Source organism: Eublepharis macularius, chromosome 7 (genome assembly GCF_028583425.1).
Source record: "Eublepharis macularius isolate TG4126 chromosome 7, MPM_Emac_v1.0, whole genome shotgun sequence".
NCBI classification, from domain to species: Eukaryota; Metazoa; Chordata; class Lepidosauria; order Squamata; family Eublepharidae; genus Eublepharis; species Eublepharis macularius.
In genome coordinates this window covers 130,730,074-130,749,988 of record NC_072796.1, presented here as the reverse complement: position 1 = coordinate 130,749,988, position 19,915 = coordinate 130,730,074, and the positions used below count along the sequence as shown (strand labels likewise).

The window sequence follows — 19,915 nt, the reverse complement described above, 5'->3', positions numbered from 1 at the left end:
CCACGCAAATGACACGAAAACTTACACGTGTTCCAATGTTGTTTTCAACTACATACGCCAGGACTGCAGGACCTCCATCGAACCCGTGTTCGCAGTGACACGGGTTTTCTCCGCGTACCTCCAAGATATCCCATCATGCACCTCCACTTTGCACAGATAGGAAGCGGAAAATATAGGAAATAAGGACACTCTGCATTGCCGACTTACTGATTGTGACTGCGTGCACACACCGTCGCAGCTACACTGGAGCAGAAAATTTTGAATGTGTGCCTGGACCAGGACACATGCTCATCGATAGAATGCTGGACACGGGCATTTGGGGTAAGACAGGACTCCTCGCTCGGTCTCATATAATTCATATCGTGTGGTTCGACTCTCAGAGATCTCCACTCCTACTTGTATTTGATAAAGGGAGCTTGGACTCTCGAAAGCTTAGATCAATTCTGTTGGTCTAAGGTGTTACTGGGCTCGAATCTTGCTCTTCTACTGCCGACCAACATGGCTATCCACCTGAAACTAGCCTAATTAGTGTTGCCGCCTGGTTAAAATGGTGTTACAGCTCTTCTTCTCCCTCTGATGCTACCTAAGTTATGTTCTAGAAATGCCTTGTGCTCCCTACTACATCGAATGAGACAGGAGAGAAAGAGAAAAACAAATAAACAGTAATGTTTATTCGGGTCCTAGAAGAGGGGAATAAGGCTGTCTAGAAAAGTGGCTTGAAATTGTTTACAAGCACAACACAGTGTTCAGTGGGCTCATTCGGTTATAATATTCCAACAGACAGTTACTGGGTGCAAAGAACAGTTATCAGCTAGATGTATTGTCGAAGGCTTTCACGGCCGGAGAACGATGGTTGTTGTGGGTTTTCCGGGCTGTATTGCCGTGGTCTTGGCATTGCAGTTCCTGACGTTTCGCCAGCAGCTGTGGCTGGCATCTTCAGAGGTGTAGCACCAAAAGACAGAGATCTCTCAGTGTCACAGTGTGGAAAAGATGTTGGCAGGTCATTTGTATCTACTCAGGAGGGGTGGGGTTGAGCTGAGTCATCCTGTAAGAGTTTCCCAGGGTGTGGAGTGCTAATGGCGGGAGGCTTCACTGTATCCTGAGGAGGTTCTTTTGCATATGGATTGGTACTTGATGTGCTAATCTTCTCTGCAGGGCTATTGTCGGGTGTGGAGTGTTTTGTTAGCCTGGTGTTTTTCAGAACTGGAAACCATGCTCGGTTCATTCTTAAGGTTTCTTCTTTCCTGTTGAAGTTTTGCTTATGCTTGTGAATTTCAATGGCTTCCCTGTGCAGTCTGACAAAGTAGTTTGAAGTGTTGTCCAGTATTTTGGTGTCCTGGAATAAGATACTGTGCCCTGTTTGAGTTAGGCTATGTTCAGCCACTGCTGATTTTTCAGGTTGTCCAAGTCTGCAGTGTCTTTCATGTTCTTTTATTCTTGTCTGGATGCTACGCTTTGTGGTCCCGATGTAAACTTGTCCACAGCTGCAGGGTATACGGTATACTCCTGCAGAGGTTAGGGGGTCTCTACTGTCTTTTGCTGATCGTAGCATCTGTTGTATTTTTCGGGTGGGTCTGAATACTGCTTGAAGGTTATGCTTTTTCATAAGCTTTCCCATCTGATCAGTAATTCCTTTGATATATGGCAAAAACACTTTTCCTGTGGGAGACTGTTTTTCTTTGGTTGTTTGATTCATCCTGGGTTTGATTGCTCTTCGGATTTCATTTCTGGAGTAGCCATTTGCCTGAAGTGCGTGGTTTAGATGATTAATTTCCTCATTGAGAAAGTGCGGCTCACATATCCGTCTTGCACGATCCACTAATGTTTTCATTATGCCTCTTTTCTGTCGGGGATGGTGATTGGAGTTTTTGTGTAGGTACCGATCAGTGTGAGTTGGTTTCCTGTAGACCTTGTGACCTAACTGAAAGTTTGCTTTGCGGATGACCCAGGTATCCAGGAATGGGAGTTTTCCCTCGATTTCTTTCTCCATGGTGAATTGTATGTTCAGGTGGATGTTGTTGAGATGATTCAAAAACCCCATCAATTCTTCCTCCCCATGGCTCCAAATGATAAATGTATCATCCACAAACCGGAACCATACACTAGGTTTGTGGGGTGCTGATTCTAGAATCAGCACCCCACAAACCTAGTGTATGGTTCCGGTTTGTGGATGATACATTTATCATTTGGAGCCATGGGGAGGAAGAATTGATGGGGTTTTTGAATCATCTCAACAACATCCACCTGAACATACAATTCACCATGGAGAAAGAAATCGAGGGAAAACTCCCATTCCTGGATACCTGGGTCATCCGCAAAGCAAACTTTCAGTTAGGTCACAAGGTCTACAGGAAACCAACTCACACTGATCGGTACCTACACAAAAACTCCAATCACCATCCCCGACAGAAAAGAGGCATAATGAAAACATTAGTGGATCGTGCAAGACGGATATGTGAGCCGCACTTTCTCAATGAGGAAATTAATCATCTAAACCACGCACTTCAGGCAAATGGCTACTCCAGAAATGAAATCCGAAGAGCAATCAAACCCAGGATGAATCAAACAACCAAAGAAAAACAGTCTCCCACAGGAAAAGTGTTTTTGCCATATATCAAAGGAATTACTGATCAGATGGGAAAGCTTATGAAAAAGCATAACCTTCAAGCAGTATTCAGACCCACCCGAAAAATACAACAGATGCTACGATCAGCAAAAGACAGTAGAGACCCCCTAACCTCTGCAGGAGTATACCGTATACCCTGCAGCTGTGGACAAGTTTACATCGGGACCACAAAGCGTAGCATCCAGACAAGAATAAAAGAACATGAAAGACACTGCAGACTTGGACAACCTGAAAAATCAGCAGTGGCTGAACATAGCCTAACTCAAACAGGGCACAGTATCTTATTCCAGGACACCAAAATACTGGACAACACTTCAAACTACTTTGTCAGACTGCACAGGGAAGCCATTGAAATTCACAAGCATAAGCAAAACTTCAACAGGAAAGAAGAAACCTTAAGAATGAACCGAGCATGGTTTCCAGTTCTGAAAAACACCAGGCTAACAAAACACTCCACACCCGACAATAGCCCTGCAGAGAAGATTAGCACATCAAGTACCAATCCATATGCAAAAGAACCTCCTCAGGATACAGTGAAGCCTCCCGCCATTAGCACTCCACACCCTGGGAAACTCGTACAGGATGACTCAGCTCAACCCCACCCCTCCTGAGTAGATACAAATGACCTGCCAACATCTTTTCCACACTGTGACACTGAGAGATCTCTGTCTTTTGGTGCTACACCTCTGAAGATGCCAGCCACAGCTGCTGGCGAAACGTCAGGAACTGCAATGCCAAGACCACGGCAATACAGCCCGGAAAACCCACAACAACCATCAGTTATCAGCTAGTCTTTCAAATTCTGGAGGTGAATTTTTGGCCTTTCCACAACTCCAGGAATCCCACTGTGTAAGTGTGTGCTCCTTCTGAAATTCCAAATCTTTAGCCTGCTTTCCCCAAAACCTAGGCTCTGAGACATATAAAGGCCGTTTCCAGACGGCTTACCTGCAGCCGCTCCATGCCGCAACGTCGCGGATCGTGCTGGGGAAAACGCGAAATATCGCGTTTTCTCGCGCGAGTTTTGCACGACGTCGCACAAAACTCGCGCGAGAAAACGCGATATTTCGTGTTTTCCCCGGCACGATCCACGACGTTGCGGCATGGAGCGGCTGCAGGTAAGCCGTCTGGAAACGGCCCTGGTCTCCTGAGAAAGGATTTCTTTAACCTTACCCGCTGGAGGGTCAAACCCTGTCTCCTAAAACATTCACTAGATTAGCCTGCTTTGTCCCTGAGACTTGCTGAGACTGAGATGGACAGAGACCTTGAGGTTATAGTGGACAGCTAAATAAAACTGTCAACCCAGTCTGCCAAAGCAGTGAAAAAGCAAGCTCTATGCTGGGGACTATTAGGAAAAGAATTGAAAATAAAATAGCCAATATTAAAATGCCCCTGTAGAGAACTATGGTGTGACCTCATTTAGAATACTGTGTGCAGTTGTGGTCACCATATTTCAAAAAGGACATTGTAGAGCTGGAAAATGTACAGAACAGAGCAACCAAGATGATTGGGGGTGGGGGGTAAGAAAAGGCTGAAAAGTCCAGGACTTTTCGACTTTAAAAAAGAGAGATGATTAAGGTGAGGGGTGGTGGGCATGATAGACATTTATAAAATTATGCACAAGGTAGAGAGTGTAGACAGAGAGAACTTTTTGTCCCTCTTCCAAAATACTAAAAATTGGGAGCATCCAAGAAAGCTGATGAGCCATAGATTCAGGATGGACAAAAGGAAGTAGTACATCTTTACTCAACCAGTGATTAAAATGTGGGATTTGCTGCTAGAGGATGTAGCTATGAGCACAGAAGGCTTTGAAAGGGGATTAGACAGGTTCATGGAGGAAAAGTCTATCAGTGGCTACAAGCTGAGGGGACTAAAGAGAACCTCCCCATTCAGAGGCAGTGAACTTCTGAATACCAGTGCCAGAAGGCAATATCAGGGGAAGGCCTGGGCCTGTGTGCCCTGATATTGGCCTCCAGAGTAAACGATTGCCCAGTGTAAGAGATGAGATGCTGAAATGGGTGAGCCGCTGGTCTGATCCAGCAGGGCTCTTTTTATATTCTCCCCAAGCTAGGTTCTGAGATATGAACTGTCTCCTGAGAAAGGATTCCTCCCACCTCCGAGTCTAGCCCTCTGGAGGCTCAAGCTGACAGTTTAATGGATTTTATTCTCCACTCCCCACTTCCAATTGGCTCCTCCCGCATTCCACAGGTCCTGATTGGCTGATAGCTTCATACACACACATCCCAAACAGGCACACAAGGGATTGGTGGCTGATAGACAGGGTAAGGACCTTTGCCTATCTATCACACTAGGATTGCTAACATCCAGGTCTCCTGGAATTACAAGAGATCTCCAGACTACAGAGATCAATTCCCTGAAGAATATGGCAGCTTCAGAGGGTAGACTCTATGGTATATCATAGAGTCTAGGAGAAATCTTCCCCAAATTCCTCCCTCCCCAGGCTCCACCCCCAAATCTCCAAGAATTTCTTAGTCTGGAGTTGGCAGACCTAAGTAGATATCTATGTGAAACTTTACTGCATTGGTCTACACAATACAGGTTGGGGGCAGAAAACAATTGGTTTCAATTCATTTATCTTGCAAGTTTCATTCATGATTTAGCCCCATGAACCCATAAAGACATTGGCTAACCAAGGTCCCACAAATAGTGGGTGATCTTTGGTGCGGGGGACAAGGATACCAGTGTTTGGAGTATTAGACTATGGATAGGGGCTAACATGAATTTCCCTCTATTTTAAAAAAAAATCCTACACACAGCATATCAGGGAAAAGTTCATCTAGAGCCCCATTTCCCCACCTATTTTTCTTTGTGTAGACTTTTTTCGGTATGGAAGATCATATAAATGATAGGAGTCCTCACCTGCAGTCTGAAATGGTACAGCCCAACTATAGGTTACCTACCATTTGTGAGAAACCAGCCTTCCTTATGTTGGATGAGTAATTTTAAATGCATTGCATCTGGTTTGCATCAGAAAACCTTGAAAATATTTCCACAATCCAGTGCAGGAAGTAAAAGTGGGAAGAGGGGGGAAACGGTGATGGCTTTTCCAAAGATCCATAGGAATTACAAAAGGGATGGAAAAAGAAAAGGATGGAACCATATAGACTATTGTTAAACCAAAGCAAGGAACTCATTACATGAATTCTTCCATTCCCTCCCCATTTTGATAATAATGGGAGAGATGTGATCAGAGGGTGAAGATGCTTGTGGTTTTTGAAGAGAACACTGCCCAACTTAAAGGATGCATTCCCTTATCTTCTATCAGCAAACCATTTGACAAGGAATGAGGAGAGATTGCCTTACTTTTGAAACTAAAAGACTCAAGGGGGGCGGATTCACTGGAACGGCATCTTATGGTGTCATGATGACATCATTTCCAGCCATGTGGCCAGAAGTGATGTCACTGCAGCGCAAGATGCTCTGGAATTTACTCAAAATTCTAAAATTCTATGGCAGTGATGTCATTTCCAGTTACATGGGGGGATATGATGTCTTGACATTGTGAGATGCCAGTTCAGCCCTCACACTTCTCCTCTGCCTGTGATAGGCCTGAGATCCCCTGGTGAGTTTCTCTGCAGAATAAAGATTCAAACCCAGTTCTCCCAGGTCCTAGTCTGACATCTGACCACCATACCACACCGACTCTCGATCTCACACACAGATAATCCCAGACCCAGACATTTTGCACTTTTAATCTTTTTTTCAATTAAGGTAAGAAGTGCACTGATAAATGTATATGTAGTACTTATTTCAAAAGTGGTTGGTGGTCTTTTATGGTTAACTGGAAACCCCTTATCGACTTTCTGCATGAGACAAGGAAAAAGGAACTGATGATCTGTGGTTTTGATTTCTAAGAAGATCAATTTGGGAAAAATAAATAGAAGGGGATGGTATTGAAAAGGTAAATTTTGGAGATATTAAAACTAAAAGTATAATGTTTGTTAAAACATGATAGGTGTTGTAGAGAAATGGAAAATGAACGTGTATTATTCGTCTTTGTTATTTTCAATTTTTGTTCTTTTTCTCTCTTTGTATTCCTTTTCCTTTACCTTTTTCTTCTATTTCTGTGCCCTTTTTACTGGGCTTTTAATCTTATTAATAAAATAAAAATTTAAAAAGAAAAAAAAGTGGTTGGCGGTCGGCCTGAAGCCTGGTGGAAATGACATTGGCGCCAGCATCCCTTTCAGTAACAGGCGCAGCCATCATTTGACGTGCAAAACCAGGAGACTGCCCCCTCCCTCTTGGGCTGAAAGACCTGCTGGCAGTTCTTCTTTAATATTCTCCTGCACCCAGAGAAAATAAGTGAGATGGCGCACAATAAAAGTGTGGGCAACAGCAATTTCTGAAAGCAGTTGGCGTGGAAATGAACCGGTCCTCTTGTATCCTGTAATCACATAGCTTAGAATTTCAAAGCCTTTTCTGTGCAGAAATGAACTCTCAGCGCTGGAGTAATTTGTGATCTCTTTTGTTCGCAGGTCACTGGAAGACGAGAGAGGCTAGAAGAAGTTAAAAGAATGGTTCACCCTTGACAGTTCGGAGCAAGTGAGAGACAGTCTTCCATGTCTGCTGTCACAGAAGCAGACAATCATAAAATGGGTGATAATTAACTGCAGGTCAGTATGTGGAGCCCCTAACAGAGAAAGCTAAAATGGAGACAGGGCCTTATCAAACCAGGATGTACTGATGAAAAGGCACAAGAATAAAAACAGTACTGATGTTCTTTCAGGGGAAATTCAGAGCCGTCTGGCTCCTGACGTTTGCACATTTGCAGACGTTTCGTCTCTGGTTATCTTAATTTGAAAAGCATGGTTCTCCTGAAACCACAAAGCTATGCTGTCCATGTTTCGAAAAGTAGATTCTGGAATCAATGGCCCAGCATGGATTCCATTAAACTTACCTCCCTGAAAAAGAAATCTGTATAGGCTGTACGGGCTAAGACCCAAACTATTCATTACATGCACGACTATAATGATATCCTCGTAGCCTTTCTAGAACAGGCAAGTCAACTCAAAAAGAGGGCAATAGTAAAGAGACACGCAGAAGGGAGAAGAATCAGTGTTTAATCTGTTTTATGTAAGGTTGCCAACTCCAGCTTGGGAAATTCTTGGAATTTGGGGGCATTTCTTGGGGAATGTGGAGTCTAGGGAATGGATACCATAAAGTCCACCCTCCAAAGCTGCCATTTCCCACAAGGGAAGTGATCTACACAGTTTCGAGAACAGTTGTAAGTTTTTGAAGAACTCCGGGCCACGCTCTGAGGCTGTTAACCCTAATTTCATAATTGCTGTTTCCTTCTCTCCAAGTTGCCCTCCCATTGGCTCCCTCCAAGGCTTCAGGCCCCTTGATCAGAGTGTTTGCACAGAAGACATCGTCTTGCTCTAAGACCCAGAAGTTTACTGCCAAAAGGACAGGTCACATGCAATCCAGGATCGCAACGACTGCAACAGACTGGGAGTGGAAATGGTTTTATTCTAACTCTAAGTGACTTGACAGCACACAACACACAAAGTCAGAACTACCCATCATGCTTTGTGTAGGGATGGCTGCTATTAACCATGGGAGTTTGGTGATGTTCTCTGTAACATTTAGTCCATCTTACTCATGTGCTATGACACAAGCATCAGCCAATAATGTGAAGCAGGAGAGGGAGGGTCAGAGAAGAATGGGGAAAGTACCTGTGGTTGACTAGTATATGGCCTAGCTTCTCTCCTCTCCTTTGGCTTGCCTCCACAGCTAGCTATAACTGTTCGTTTTAACCACAAGTACCTTAACTGCCTTTGCTCGGCTGATCAGCCCATCTTCTTGAGAGCTTCCAATGAGCAGATCCAACTTCACGGCTCGAGAGCGTTGTACGGCTGATGTTAGAGGTTCCTGAAGGTAGACACCATCCACCACTGGGCTCCAGTACTGAAAGGGTCCACTTACAGCAAGTCGCTAAAAGAGAAACAGGTAGTTGTAGTGGGAAGAAAAAGCATGGAGCTTCTACTCATGCAACAATGGCCAGTGAGATGGAGTAGGAAGCAGTGTAAGATTGCTAGCACCCTCGTAGGGGTGGGAGATCCCCCATCCCCAGACCACATCCTTTTCTGGCAGTAGGGAAAGAAATGGGACTTACCCAGTGGCTGCAGGGTCACAACAAAATGTCACTTCCTATATGCCCAGAAGTGATGACATCATGTTGCTGGGTGAAGCCCTGGTATTTGAGCAAAAACCATAGAGTTTCTTCCCAAATACCAGAGAGGTTCCAGTGTGCTGGCAACATGATGATGTCACTATGGGAAGGGATATCATTATATCGCTGGTGTACACATAGGTAAATCTACCTCCCACTGTCCACCATCTCCCCCAACCCCGTTGGTTGCCAGGGCAATTTGGCAACCCTGTGACTGTTCAGTGACCAAGAGGGAGGGGAGCCTTGTGTCATTCACAAGCGAGCATCATTTGGGTATAGCCAAGAGGACAGAGGGCAGCTAACATGGTGCTGGCCAAATCCACCGTTGACGAGCACATTTGGTACCCATTGAGGATGGCATTGACGTACATTTGTTTACTGCTACCATTCACCAGTGGCATTTTTGGAATCAGCCTAGACCGGAGCAACTTTCTACCTTGATTAGATACTGTAACTCCAACAGAGGACCACTGGAGAGGATGTGGTGCTTCCTCCCCTCCCAGTTCGTTGACTGCTTTACACCCTACTTCAGTGGCCGTGGTTGTAGCCATGTTCTGATTGTCTACAGCTGTCTGACTCATTTGTCAACTTCAAAGACATGCCAGCACTTCTACTGGAGTGATTCTGCACAGGTTGGATAATGCACTTTCAATGAACTTTATCAATCGTTTGAGGTGGATTTTTTGTTCCGCACATGAAAAAATCCATTCCAAATGATCTATAAAGAGGTTTGGAAGTGCATTTTCCAACGGGTGCGGAATCACTCCCGGACTGCTCAGGCCTGGAAAATATTTTGTTCTTTTTGTGTGTGAAGGACAAGTCTAAGCTTGGTCCGAAAGGGTGCTACTGCAGACGTTCTCTTACTTATCTGAAGAGTGTTCCGTCCTCTAGAAACTGTAAAGGTAAAACTTTAATGGAAAATCAAATGTATTTTCAACTGTGTTTAAAATTTAAAATGTAATTTCAAATTTACCAAGTTTGTAAATGGAACTTTTAAAAAAATGAAACAAGCAAAATTTCATTTTTTTTACGGATGTTTTTTAGTTTTGAGCCTTGGCAGGAGGCTGTAGATGTGATGATATACAATTGTCATTGAAAAATATCCCTGTTTCCCAGCATTTAAAGCTGTTCCACTTTTTAGAACAATGCCTGTGAAAATACATGCCTATTTTTTTTCTCTCTCACTTGGCTTCCTAAAGTACTCTAGTCTCTCTCTCTCTCTGGCTGTTTCCACATGCTCTTAAAGGGATGGCCCACTCAATGAACACTGACGGCTTTCCCCCAGGAATCTAGATGGCTCCATTTGCAAAAGGACTGCAGGTCGTTGTTGTGGGTTTTCTGGGCTGTATTGCCGTGGTCTCGGCATTGTAGTTCCTGACGTTTCGCCAGCAGCTGTGGCTGGCATCTTCAGAGGTGTAGCACCAAAAGACAGAGATCTCTCAGTGTCCCAGTTGGCTGGCATCTTCAGAGGTGTAGCGTCAGGAACTACAATGCCAAGACCACGGCAATACAGCCCGGAAAACCCACAACAACCATCGTTCTCCGGCCGTGAAAGCCTTCGACAATACATAGGACTGCAGGTCATTTGGCTTCCATTTTTTCGGCATGCTTTTCTGGGAATGCACTTTCCATATTCCCAGAAAAGCGCGCCAAAAAAATGAAAGCCAAACGGAAGTTCGTTGTCTCTGAATGGGGAGGTTTCCCTTTAGTCACCATGGCTAGCAACCATTGATGGAGCTTATCCTCCAGGAATCTAATTCTGTCTTAAAGCTAAATCCCCTCTTAAAGTAGATGAAAGCAATTCTACTAGATTGGAGTTTTACTATATTTTTACTTTTTACTGCTTGATTACTGTAAAGGACTTTGGGAAATCCAAGCTTGGACAGGAGGAAATAAGAATTAATTATGGCATGGATCCTATCTTGCGTGACCACATCAGAGAGTAACTTTCCTGCCTCATAGGGTTGCCAATCTCCAGGCAGGGACGGTCCACTCAACGAACACAGACGGCTTTCCCCCAGGAATCCAGACGGCTCCATTTGCAAAAGAGCTGCAGGGCCTGGAGATCTCCCAAAATTACAACTGCTTTCCAGACCTACAAAGATTAGTTTCTCCACAGAAAATGGCTGCTAGGGAAAGGTTGAACTCTATGGCATTACACCCTGCTGAAGTCCCTCAGATGGAAGAGATGGCAGCCCTGTTCTGCAGCCTGTTGTGTCATGCCCACGGGAGTTGGTGGGCACCCAGGGACAGCAAGGGAGTAAAATGGGAGAGGGAAGTCCAACTGGTGGAGGTATCTTCGGTTGGCAGAACATGGAGTTAAGATCCCATTCCTGTATTTTTACCATGCTTCATTCCCAGGAGCCAGTGCTGATGCTCCAAATTCCAGATCAATTGCTACACAGTCAAAGGAAGGTCAAGAAGTTCATTGTATACACCCCCCACTCACCCGAGTATGCACACAAATCTTACGCATGCTCACAGACTTTTGAATTATGCCGTCTTAACAGGAATTATGCCCACCCTGGTTTGTGCATCATTGAGAGCTTTGGCAGGCAGCTGGCGGAGACAGGAGAGACTTTCTTCACTGTTGTCTGAAGGGCAGCCAAACTCAGCAGCCAAATCGGCAGCCTGCTCCCGCGCTTTCTCCTTGCTGATTGTCGAGGCTGGAGAGAAAGCAGAGCCTCCCTGAACAATGAAAAGAAAGAAAACAGATGCCCGACCAAGTTAGCTGTGGATCCACGTCTTTCCCTGATGCACGTTTGTTTTCTTTTTTAAAAAACACTAGATATGAAAATGCTGAAAAGATAAAAGAATTAAGCAATGAAGGCTAGCACTGGAAACAAGTCATGGGGAACACCAAAATGCTAAGAATTATGCCCAACACTGAGTATATGAAGCTTCTCTATGCCGTGTCAGGCCCTTGGTCTATCAATAACATTATGGCCTACTCTCTGAGAGTCTCTCTACATGAGACATCTGATTCGTGAGACCCAACTCGTGTCGGGAGATACAATGTTAGCTGGGAAGGGTAGTTTAAAAAGACAGAGCCAGCAGCAGGGCAAAGGCTTTGCTATACACTGGAGCTGTGTGAAGGGGCAGTGAAATGCCAGAAGGGAAACTTCAGCCCATTATAACATCTCCGAGTCCAAGCCCGGCTCTGGACAGCAGCTCCAGCTCATTTTCATTCCTCGCTGCCGTTTGGTTGCGATCCCACACAGTTTGAGACTGGAGAGGTGAAACTGACAGAGTGCCTTCGAGGAGGTGGAGATGAAATTGACAAACCCTCTGAGGAGTGATCACCGCCAGCTCTATCTTTTTAAACTATGCTTCCTGGCTAACGTTGCATCTCCCTACACTTGACGAACACATGCCGAAGGCGTCTTATGTACGTTTAATTTCATTTATTGGACTTTTAGCCTGTCCTTCCTGTAAGCAGGCTCAGGACGGGTTACTACAGGATATAATTTCAATTACAATTAAAACATAAGATAACTGAGCAATCATAAAATACTGTAAAATCCAATAGAATGCAATAAAGAATCTCTTCAACTGCACTTACTAGATGGTTTACTTCTCTCACCTAATACTCATCTGTTCCTAAATTAGTATTTTCCCAGAATTCTGATTTTCTGACATTTTCCCCCTAAATAAAAATCAGAGGCACACTGCATTCTTAGAGACAGAGAGGTCTGAGATAAAACTAATAATCCTTCTGTTACAGCATCCCAGAAGCAGAATGCATAACAGCTCAGACCTCCCCTCCATTCAGTACAGTTGCGATCTGTTGAATCTTTGGCACCAGGTTCAAGTTTACTTTGCTCAGTAGGCTTTTTGTTCATTTGTGGGTTTGTTAGTGATTAATTTGTTTTACTCGCTTCTTCACTTTCCAATTGACTAATTAATAGGGCCCTCTCTCCTTCCCCTCCTGACATTTTTTCCATTTTATAAAGTTTCTTAATAAATGGGCTGATAATCTTTTGTTTTTATCGCTGCTTCATCTGATTTTATTTTGCTTCGACTCTGCTTTTCAGTGTTTATTTATGTCATTTATGGTCTGCCTTTCTCACTGAGACACAAGGCAGATTACACAGTAGTACAGTCAGTATCAATGACAATTTCTTAAACAATGCCATGGGGTAAATAAACACAAGTTTACAAAGATGTAGCATTAGCAGCAATCCAATATAGAGTTGAGGAAATGCTGAAACAGAACATAAGCAATTCTAGGGCTGACATTAGGCAACATGAAGCACAGGTAGCTCATAGGAGCACATATTCAAGACAACAGGTAGTACGTAAGGCAACATAGTGGTGAAGTCGATGATCCCTAACTCATTAGCAGAGCATCTGAGACCCCTCTCTACAATACAAAAGCCTTTTTGAATAATTCGGTTTTGCATCGTTTGAGGAAAGCCAGGAGAATGGGGGCTCTTCTGACCTTCACAGACAGGCTGTTCCACAGGGTAGGGGGCATCACAGAGAAAACCCATATACAGGCTGCTGTTGATTTTGCCCATGCACAGGGTGGAACCTGCAGGAGACCTTGTTCAAATGAGCGAATTTGCCATGGAGGAACAAAGGGAGGGAAGCGGTCCTGTAAGTATGCCGGACCAAGGCCATGAAGAGCTTTGTATGTGATAACCAATACCTTGAACTGAGCGCAGTAACTGATAGGTAGCCAATGGAGTGAAAGGGGGGGGGTGATGTTCATGCTCCTGCTTGCTCTTGATAGCAGTCGCGCCGCAGTGTTTTGCAACAATTGGAGCCTTCTAGTTAACTCAGATGGGTGACCTATGTATAGTGCATTACAGTAGTGTGAAATGTATAGTGCATTACAAGTTGTTTGAAATGCTTTTCTAGTAATAATGACCAGAGGGGTCAGGGAGGACCTGACGCTGCTGGGGCACCTGCGGACCAGCAGAGCCAGAGGGCACCAGAGGGCACCCTTCCAGAAGTGAGCCCTTGCCACCAGCCCCCAAGATAACCACTAAGCCTCGGCCAAGCACGACATGCACCTGGGCCTGGAGCCACCCAGGACTCTCTGCCTCTCTACAGGAACCACAAAGACAGAAGGCCCAGGCTGAAGCGGCACAATGGAGGCGAAGTGTCAGACTGGCTATCTGATGCCTCCCTGTAAATCCAGGGCAGAGTGCTGAGAGTGGTGCTTCCCTGCAGGATTCTGGCCAGAGCACAGAACGACCTCAAGAGCATCAACATCTTCCAGCAAGTGCAGCTGAGCCTGATTGACAGCCAGCTTATTTAGGCTGAGGCTCCCAGAGGCTGCACTGATGGATCAGCTGGTCCACTAAGTACAAGCTCTGTGCTCCAGCTCCAAGCTGGTCTTACTCCCAATGAGTCCAGACCTGGCCAACCTGCAGAGCGCAGGACATGCAACATATCAGCACAATTATACACAGGGTACAATTTTCTACTGAATTCGCTCGTCCAGTTTAAACTTACTCCAATACAGGAGAAAAAGTCGCAAATTAGTAATCAAGAGCTAGTTCGGTGTAGTGGATAAGAGCAGCAGGACTCTAATCTGGAGAGCCAAGTTTGATTCCCCACTCCTCTGCTTGAAGCCAGCTGGGTGACCTTGGGTCAGTCACAGCTCTTTCAGAGCACTCTCAGCCCACCTACCTCATAGGGTGATTGCTGTGAGGATGATAATAACACACTTTGTAAACCACTGAGTATGGCATTAAGTTGTCCTGAAGGGCAGTATATAAATCAAATGTTGTTGTTGTCATTATTATTATTATTATTATTATTATTAGTAGTAGTAGTAGTAGTAGTAGTAGTAGTAGTAGTACTGCTACTATTACTGTTGTTGTTGTTAATGTATTCTGAGAATTTGACTTCCCTTATCAATGATGTTTATATAGCATTCAGAAAATAAAGCATTATATAGCATTCAGAAGCATAACAGACCAACCTTTAGATGCCAGAGTTCTATTTGTGGCAATGCATTTTGAGTCTAATTCTAGGTGATCGACAGGAATGGTCGAATGATCCAACCGCATCTGAGACAGTAGCAACAAAATTCCCTCTCCCCGAGGGTATCTAATTGCAAGATGGCAAGACCAAGTTTGTCTTTCCCCTCCCTCCCCTTAAGGTAATAGGGATACTGAAGTCTGAGTTAGGCCTAGGGATGTAGGAATGGGGATTGGAGGTCTCCCAGAATTACACCTGATTTCCAGATGACAGAGATCAGTTCCTCTGGAGAAAACAGTCGTTTCAGAGGGTTGAATTCATGGTGACCCCATCCTAGCTGAGCTCCTTTCCTTCCCCAAACTCTGTTAAGCTCTGCTCCCAAATATCCAGGAATTTTCAAAGCCAGCAATGCTAACCCTAGTTAGGCCACTGATGGGTGGAAGGAATAGAAACAGAGATTGCATCTCTGTGGGTCTTTCCCCTGGTTGGAGTTTCTCACGTTGCTTCTAAAGTTCTGCTCTTGCTCCCATGACAACCATCAACTAAAGACATTGTCCTCTAACTTCTTCAGCAGATACTCCACACGTCTCGGTCCGCTTCCCCCTCTCTGTAGCTGTATCTGAAGAGGAAAGAAAGCAAACTGGGACGTCTTTGAAGAAAGAGCACCCATTGCTACTTGGAATTTTTTTAAAAAAACCTGATGGATGGTGGTGAGTGACATCAAGCTCTACTCACATTTTCCGTGGAGATGAATGCTGCACAATGGAACTAGCCGCTTATGATTCAGCTCGTGGAATGACTTTGCCTTCCCCTGGCTCTTAATCTGACATCTTTTCTAAAACCTGACTCTTTCACGGGATCCTGATCTCATGGTTTCTGAATCCCCATGAGAGCTCACCTTCAGATACACACTTCACACCTTCTTTTCCTGTGTCTAGAGTTTTTGTTTTGCAAATAATTTCACTGGAAGGAGTGGCATCAGAATGCCATCCAACTTGGCCGGGAGTTGCTTCTCGAACCGCAAGAGACCTTAACATTACATGAAGACAATAGAAGACAACCAGATAGCATCTGACCTAGAATAGCAAAAACTGGGTTTTCAAATGACTCATCCTAACTTCAGAACATTGGTTTACATGCAAAGTTGTTGAAACTTTTCTTTTATAAAAAGCCTAAGTACCACATAGGCAAATAACATGTACGGCAATGTGACTGACTTTGCCGGGAAATTATCCATTGCACTGCTGTCTCCATTATGAAGCTTACTTTGCAGAACTCTCCACGAAATAATTGCTAAGACGTGATTTGCGCAGTTCAGACTCAAAGAGAAAAAGATGATGTTACATAGCTATATCTTAACGCAATTCATGTGAAATGCCACAAAGTCTTTGGGTTATTCCTATTTTAGCAGAAGACACCCTGGCTGTAACAGTCTTCTGATAGACCAAACTTCAGTAGCCCTGTTTACATGTTACATTCAACCTGCATTTGTGTGTGTACACTTGTTTGTAAGAAAGAGCCAACACATGTACACTTTACAGAGACAAACAGGAATCGGTATCTGGATAAATATGGGGTTTGAATTACACACTGAGCAGTACGTGCATTGAATTTAACATGAGAATTACTCAACGCATATAGAAAGAAAAATCAAAGATACACTGCACATAGATTGTACATGCATTCACTGTAACTTGTGAATGGAGCTGAAGTCAAAGCTGCTTCTTCTATTAACTTTTCCCCACCAACCAGATTGATTCTTTGGAGAAACAACATACATTGTCACAAATGAGAGAAGTACAAACATTGCTTTTTTTTTCCAACTCAGCTGCTGATTCCTGCTTTTCTCCCCCACAGAGACATTTCTGGTTTAGTTCATATGCTGCTCAGATCCATGGTTTAACTAGCCCAGTTAAGGTTAGTTCTGTCATCTCAGTGTCAACCATTCTAGCAACTATGGTTAGTATTTCAACTGAGGATCTGAACTCTGGGTTTGTAGTTGGTTTATCAACCGTGATCTGTCCTAGGGTCTTGTGTGACATATGCTGGCTTATTCCTTGACTTCATCCTAAACGCAAGCTGGGAATTCAGCCAGGCCTCTGTAGGGAAGGTGAGGGAACCTGCGAAGGCTCTGAAACCAGCACTAGTCAAGGCAAATCAGGATCTGAATGAACATTCATTCATTCATTCATTCATTCATTCATTCATTCATGTCATTTATAGTTCGTCTTTCTCACTGATTCACAAGGCGGATTACATAGTGCGAGATTAGTACAATCAATATCGGGGACATTTCCATACAGTATCAAGGACATTTCCATACAGTGCTAAGGACATTTCTACAACAATGTCATAGGGTTTTACAAAGACGTAGCATTCGCAAGAACCCAATACAGAGTCGAAGAATTGCTGAAATAGAACATAATCAATTCTAGGACTGACATTAGATAAACATGGAGCACAAGTAGTATAAGAGTACATATTCGCGCAACATATAATATGCAAGGCAACACAGGGGTGAAATCAGGGGTGGTCCCTAACTCATTAGCGAATTGGTGAGGCAAACCCTGATTTCACAAATTAAAATAAATTAGGATAATAAATTGTGCATGAAATGAGCCTCGGTTCAAAAAAGTAACATGCGAAGCAGATCCCAAAACAACAGTGCAATTATTTTACAATCCCTCCTTTCTTCCATCGTGGACTATATTAGGTAAGCACCTGCAACCTAAAATCTCCGTCTACAGGGAAAACCCACCCCAAAGAGTTGCCCATTACCATCTGGGGACTTCAGAGGATTTGTCACTTGGAGACTTTGAATGCAAAAGTTAGACGCCCGGGATCAGTCCGCCTTAAAGTCATAACATTGATGGAACATGGCCAAATTCCTCTGTCCGTATGTGACCCTGGCATAATATACCCACAAATCTGTAAAAAGTGACATTGTATGTGTATGATATTGGAAATAATCTGGTGCTTTCCTAACATTTGCTTGTCCTCTTTTAGGGAAGCCGGATGTCCTTGGTAGGCCTTGAATGAGAAGCAAAACAGGCGCTCGTCGCATTTATTCCAGCTTTCATGAATCAGAGTTCACTTCGTCAGATGTTCATGCCGAAATAAATGCTATTAGTCTTTAAGGTGTCAACGAACGTATGTTTTCTTTTGCTGCAATCGACTCAGAGCCAAGCTACAAGTGATGCCTGACCCAGGTTGGACCCTTGTCGGCTTCCCTCTAGTTTTGATGGGAAATGTAGGCATCCTGGTCTTGCAGCTGTAATGGAGAGCCAAGCTGTAAAACCAGGACGCCTACATTTCCCATCAAAACTTGAGGGAAGCTGACAAGTGTCCGACCTGTGTCAGGCGTCACTTGTAGCTTGGCTCTGAGTCAACCACTGTTATTCCAGCAATAGATGAGAGAATTTGACCCAAGATTACCTAGTGAACTACATGGCTGAGAGGCAATTCGAAGCTGGACTTTCCATGTCCTAGTACAACATGCTAACCACACAACACCATACTGTGGTAAACACGTTGCTTCCTACCCTTGGGTTTTTTCCTGCATGTCACTTAGGGAATGTAGGGAAATGTCATGAATTAATATCCTCAAGAATTGTACCTTCTTTGCTGTGTCTCCTTCTTCTCTAAGGGCCAAGCTACACATGACTAATGACACTTGAATGGCAAGTGTATTTCTCCCTGTTCACTTGCCCTCCACTCAATCCACTTGCCGTTCAAGTGTCATTCGTCATGTTTAGCTTGGCCCTAAGAATCTACACAGGTTGGACACTTGTCAGCTTCTCTCAAGTTTTGATGGGAAATGTAGGCATCCTGGTCTTGCAGCTGTAATGGAGAGCCAAGCTGTAAAACCAGGGCGCCTACATTTCCCATCAAAACTTGAGGGAAGCTGACAAGTGTCCAACCTGTGTAAGGCGTCACTTGTGGCTTGGCTCTAACACAACTATCCCTCTGGAACTTTTACTGAAAAATCAGTTTGGGACTTGGGTGATGATTATATGAGACATGCGACCACTATGGATGCTGTATTTTATCCAGTGCTTGAAATGGGCCAGGATGCCACCCCACTTCTTTTCAGATGCAGCTAAAATCACCCCCAGTTCTTTTTCAGTGTATGAATGTGTGAGGTTCTGGTTACTGTTGCTGCACTTTAAGCTAACTAGACACCATGTTGAGATTTTATTGTGTTTTTATATATTAATCTGCTATTTATTATGCGTTGTTTGTTCTGGTTGTGACACACCCTGAGCCTGCTTACAGGGAGGACAGTTTAAATTTCTCATATAATAATTAATAAATAAAACCACTGGATGGAGCAGGGTTACTCCAGTACTGCAGAATATTTGGTTACATTCATTCATGTTCCAGATTTCATTTATAGTAACTCTGTTATTGGTCATTATTATTACCATAAAATTCAAATCTAGGAGCTCCTTAAAGACCAACAAGATTTCCAGTGTATACGCTTTCAGGAGCCAAAGTTCCCTTGTTCCTAGAATCATAGGGTTAGAAGGCACCTCAAGGGTCATCAAGTCCAACCCCCTGCATTCACAAATACCTCCCCCCACATCCCCAGTGACCCTTGCTCCATGCCCAGAAGATGGCATAACACCATCAGGATCCCTAGCCAAACTGGCCTGGGGAAAACTGCTACCTGACCCCAAAGTGGCCATTGGCATTACCCTGGGCATGTTAGAAGGGTCATGAGAATAAGCACTGATGTAAGCCTTCCTGCCCTCCCTCTCATAATCTGCCTAGGATCACAAAATCTATACAACACAAGGAGGAAAAAGAATCCCACGGGAGAAAAATACACTTAACTCTGTGCAATTGCTTTTTGTTATTTAAAGTGCCGAAGTGCTATATCATAAAACTCTATTGCAATTCACATATGCAGTATTACAATACAAGATAATTATAATTCATGAAGTAACAGGCAGCACTCTCATTCCACGTGTATCTATGACACTCAGTTTGGCACATTCAGTAACAAAAAGCAATTGCACAGAGTGAAGTGTATATATTTTTCTCCCGTGGGATTCTTTTTCCTCCTTGTGTTGTATACGTTGTACATCGGGAGAGCCATTGCTGGTAGGATCACAAAATCAGCATTGCTATCAGTTGGCCATTTAGCCTCTGCTTAAAAACTT

The 19,915-nt window shown here is 44.0% G+C and overlaps 1 protein-coding gene across 1 annotated transcript in view; it reads right to left on the bottom strand.

Moving 5' to 3' along the window:
* TG (thyroglobulin) overlaps window positions 1–19,915 on the bottom strand; it is a 224,437-nt gene that overhangs the window by 34,254 nt on the left and 170,268 nt on the right. Inside the window, exons 43-44 of the mRNA XM_054985907.1 lie at window positions 11,340–11,504; window positions 8,411–8,578 (exon numbers count right to left, since the gene is read on the bottom strand). Of these exons, the coding sequence (XP_054841882.1) occupies window positions 8,411–8,578; window positions 11,340–11,504 (333 nt within the window). The remainder of the gene's footprint in view (window positions 1–8,410; window positions 8,579–11,339; window positions 11,505–19,915) is intronic.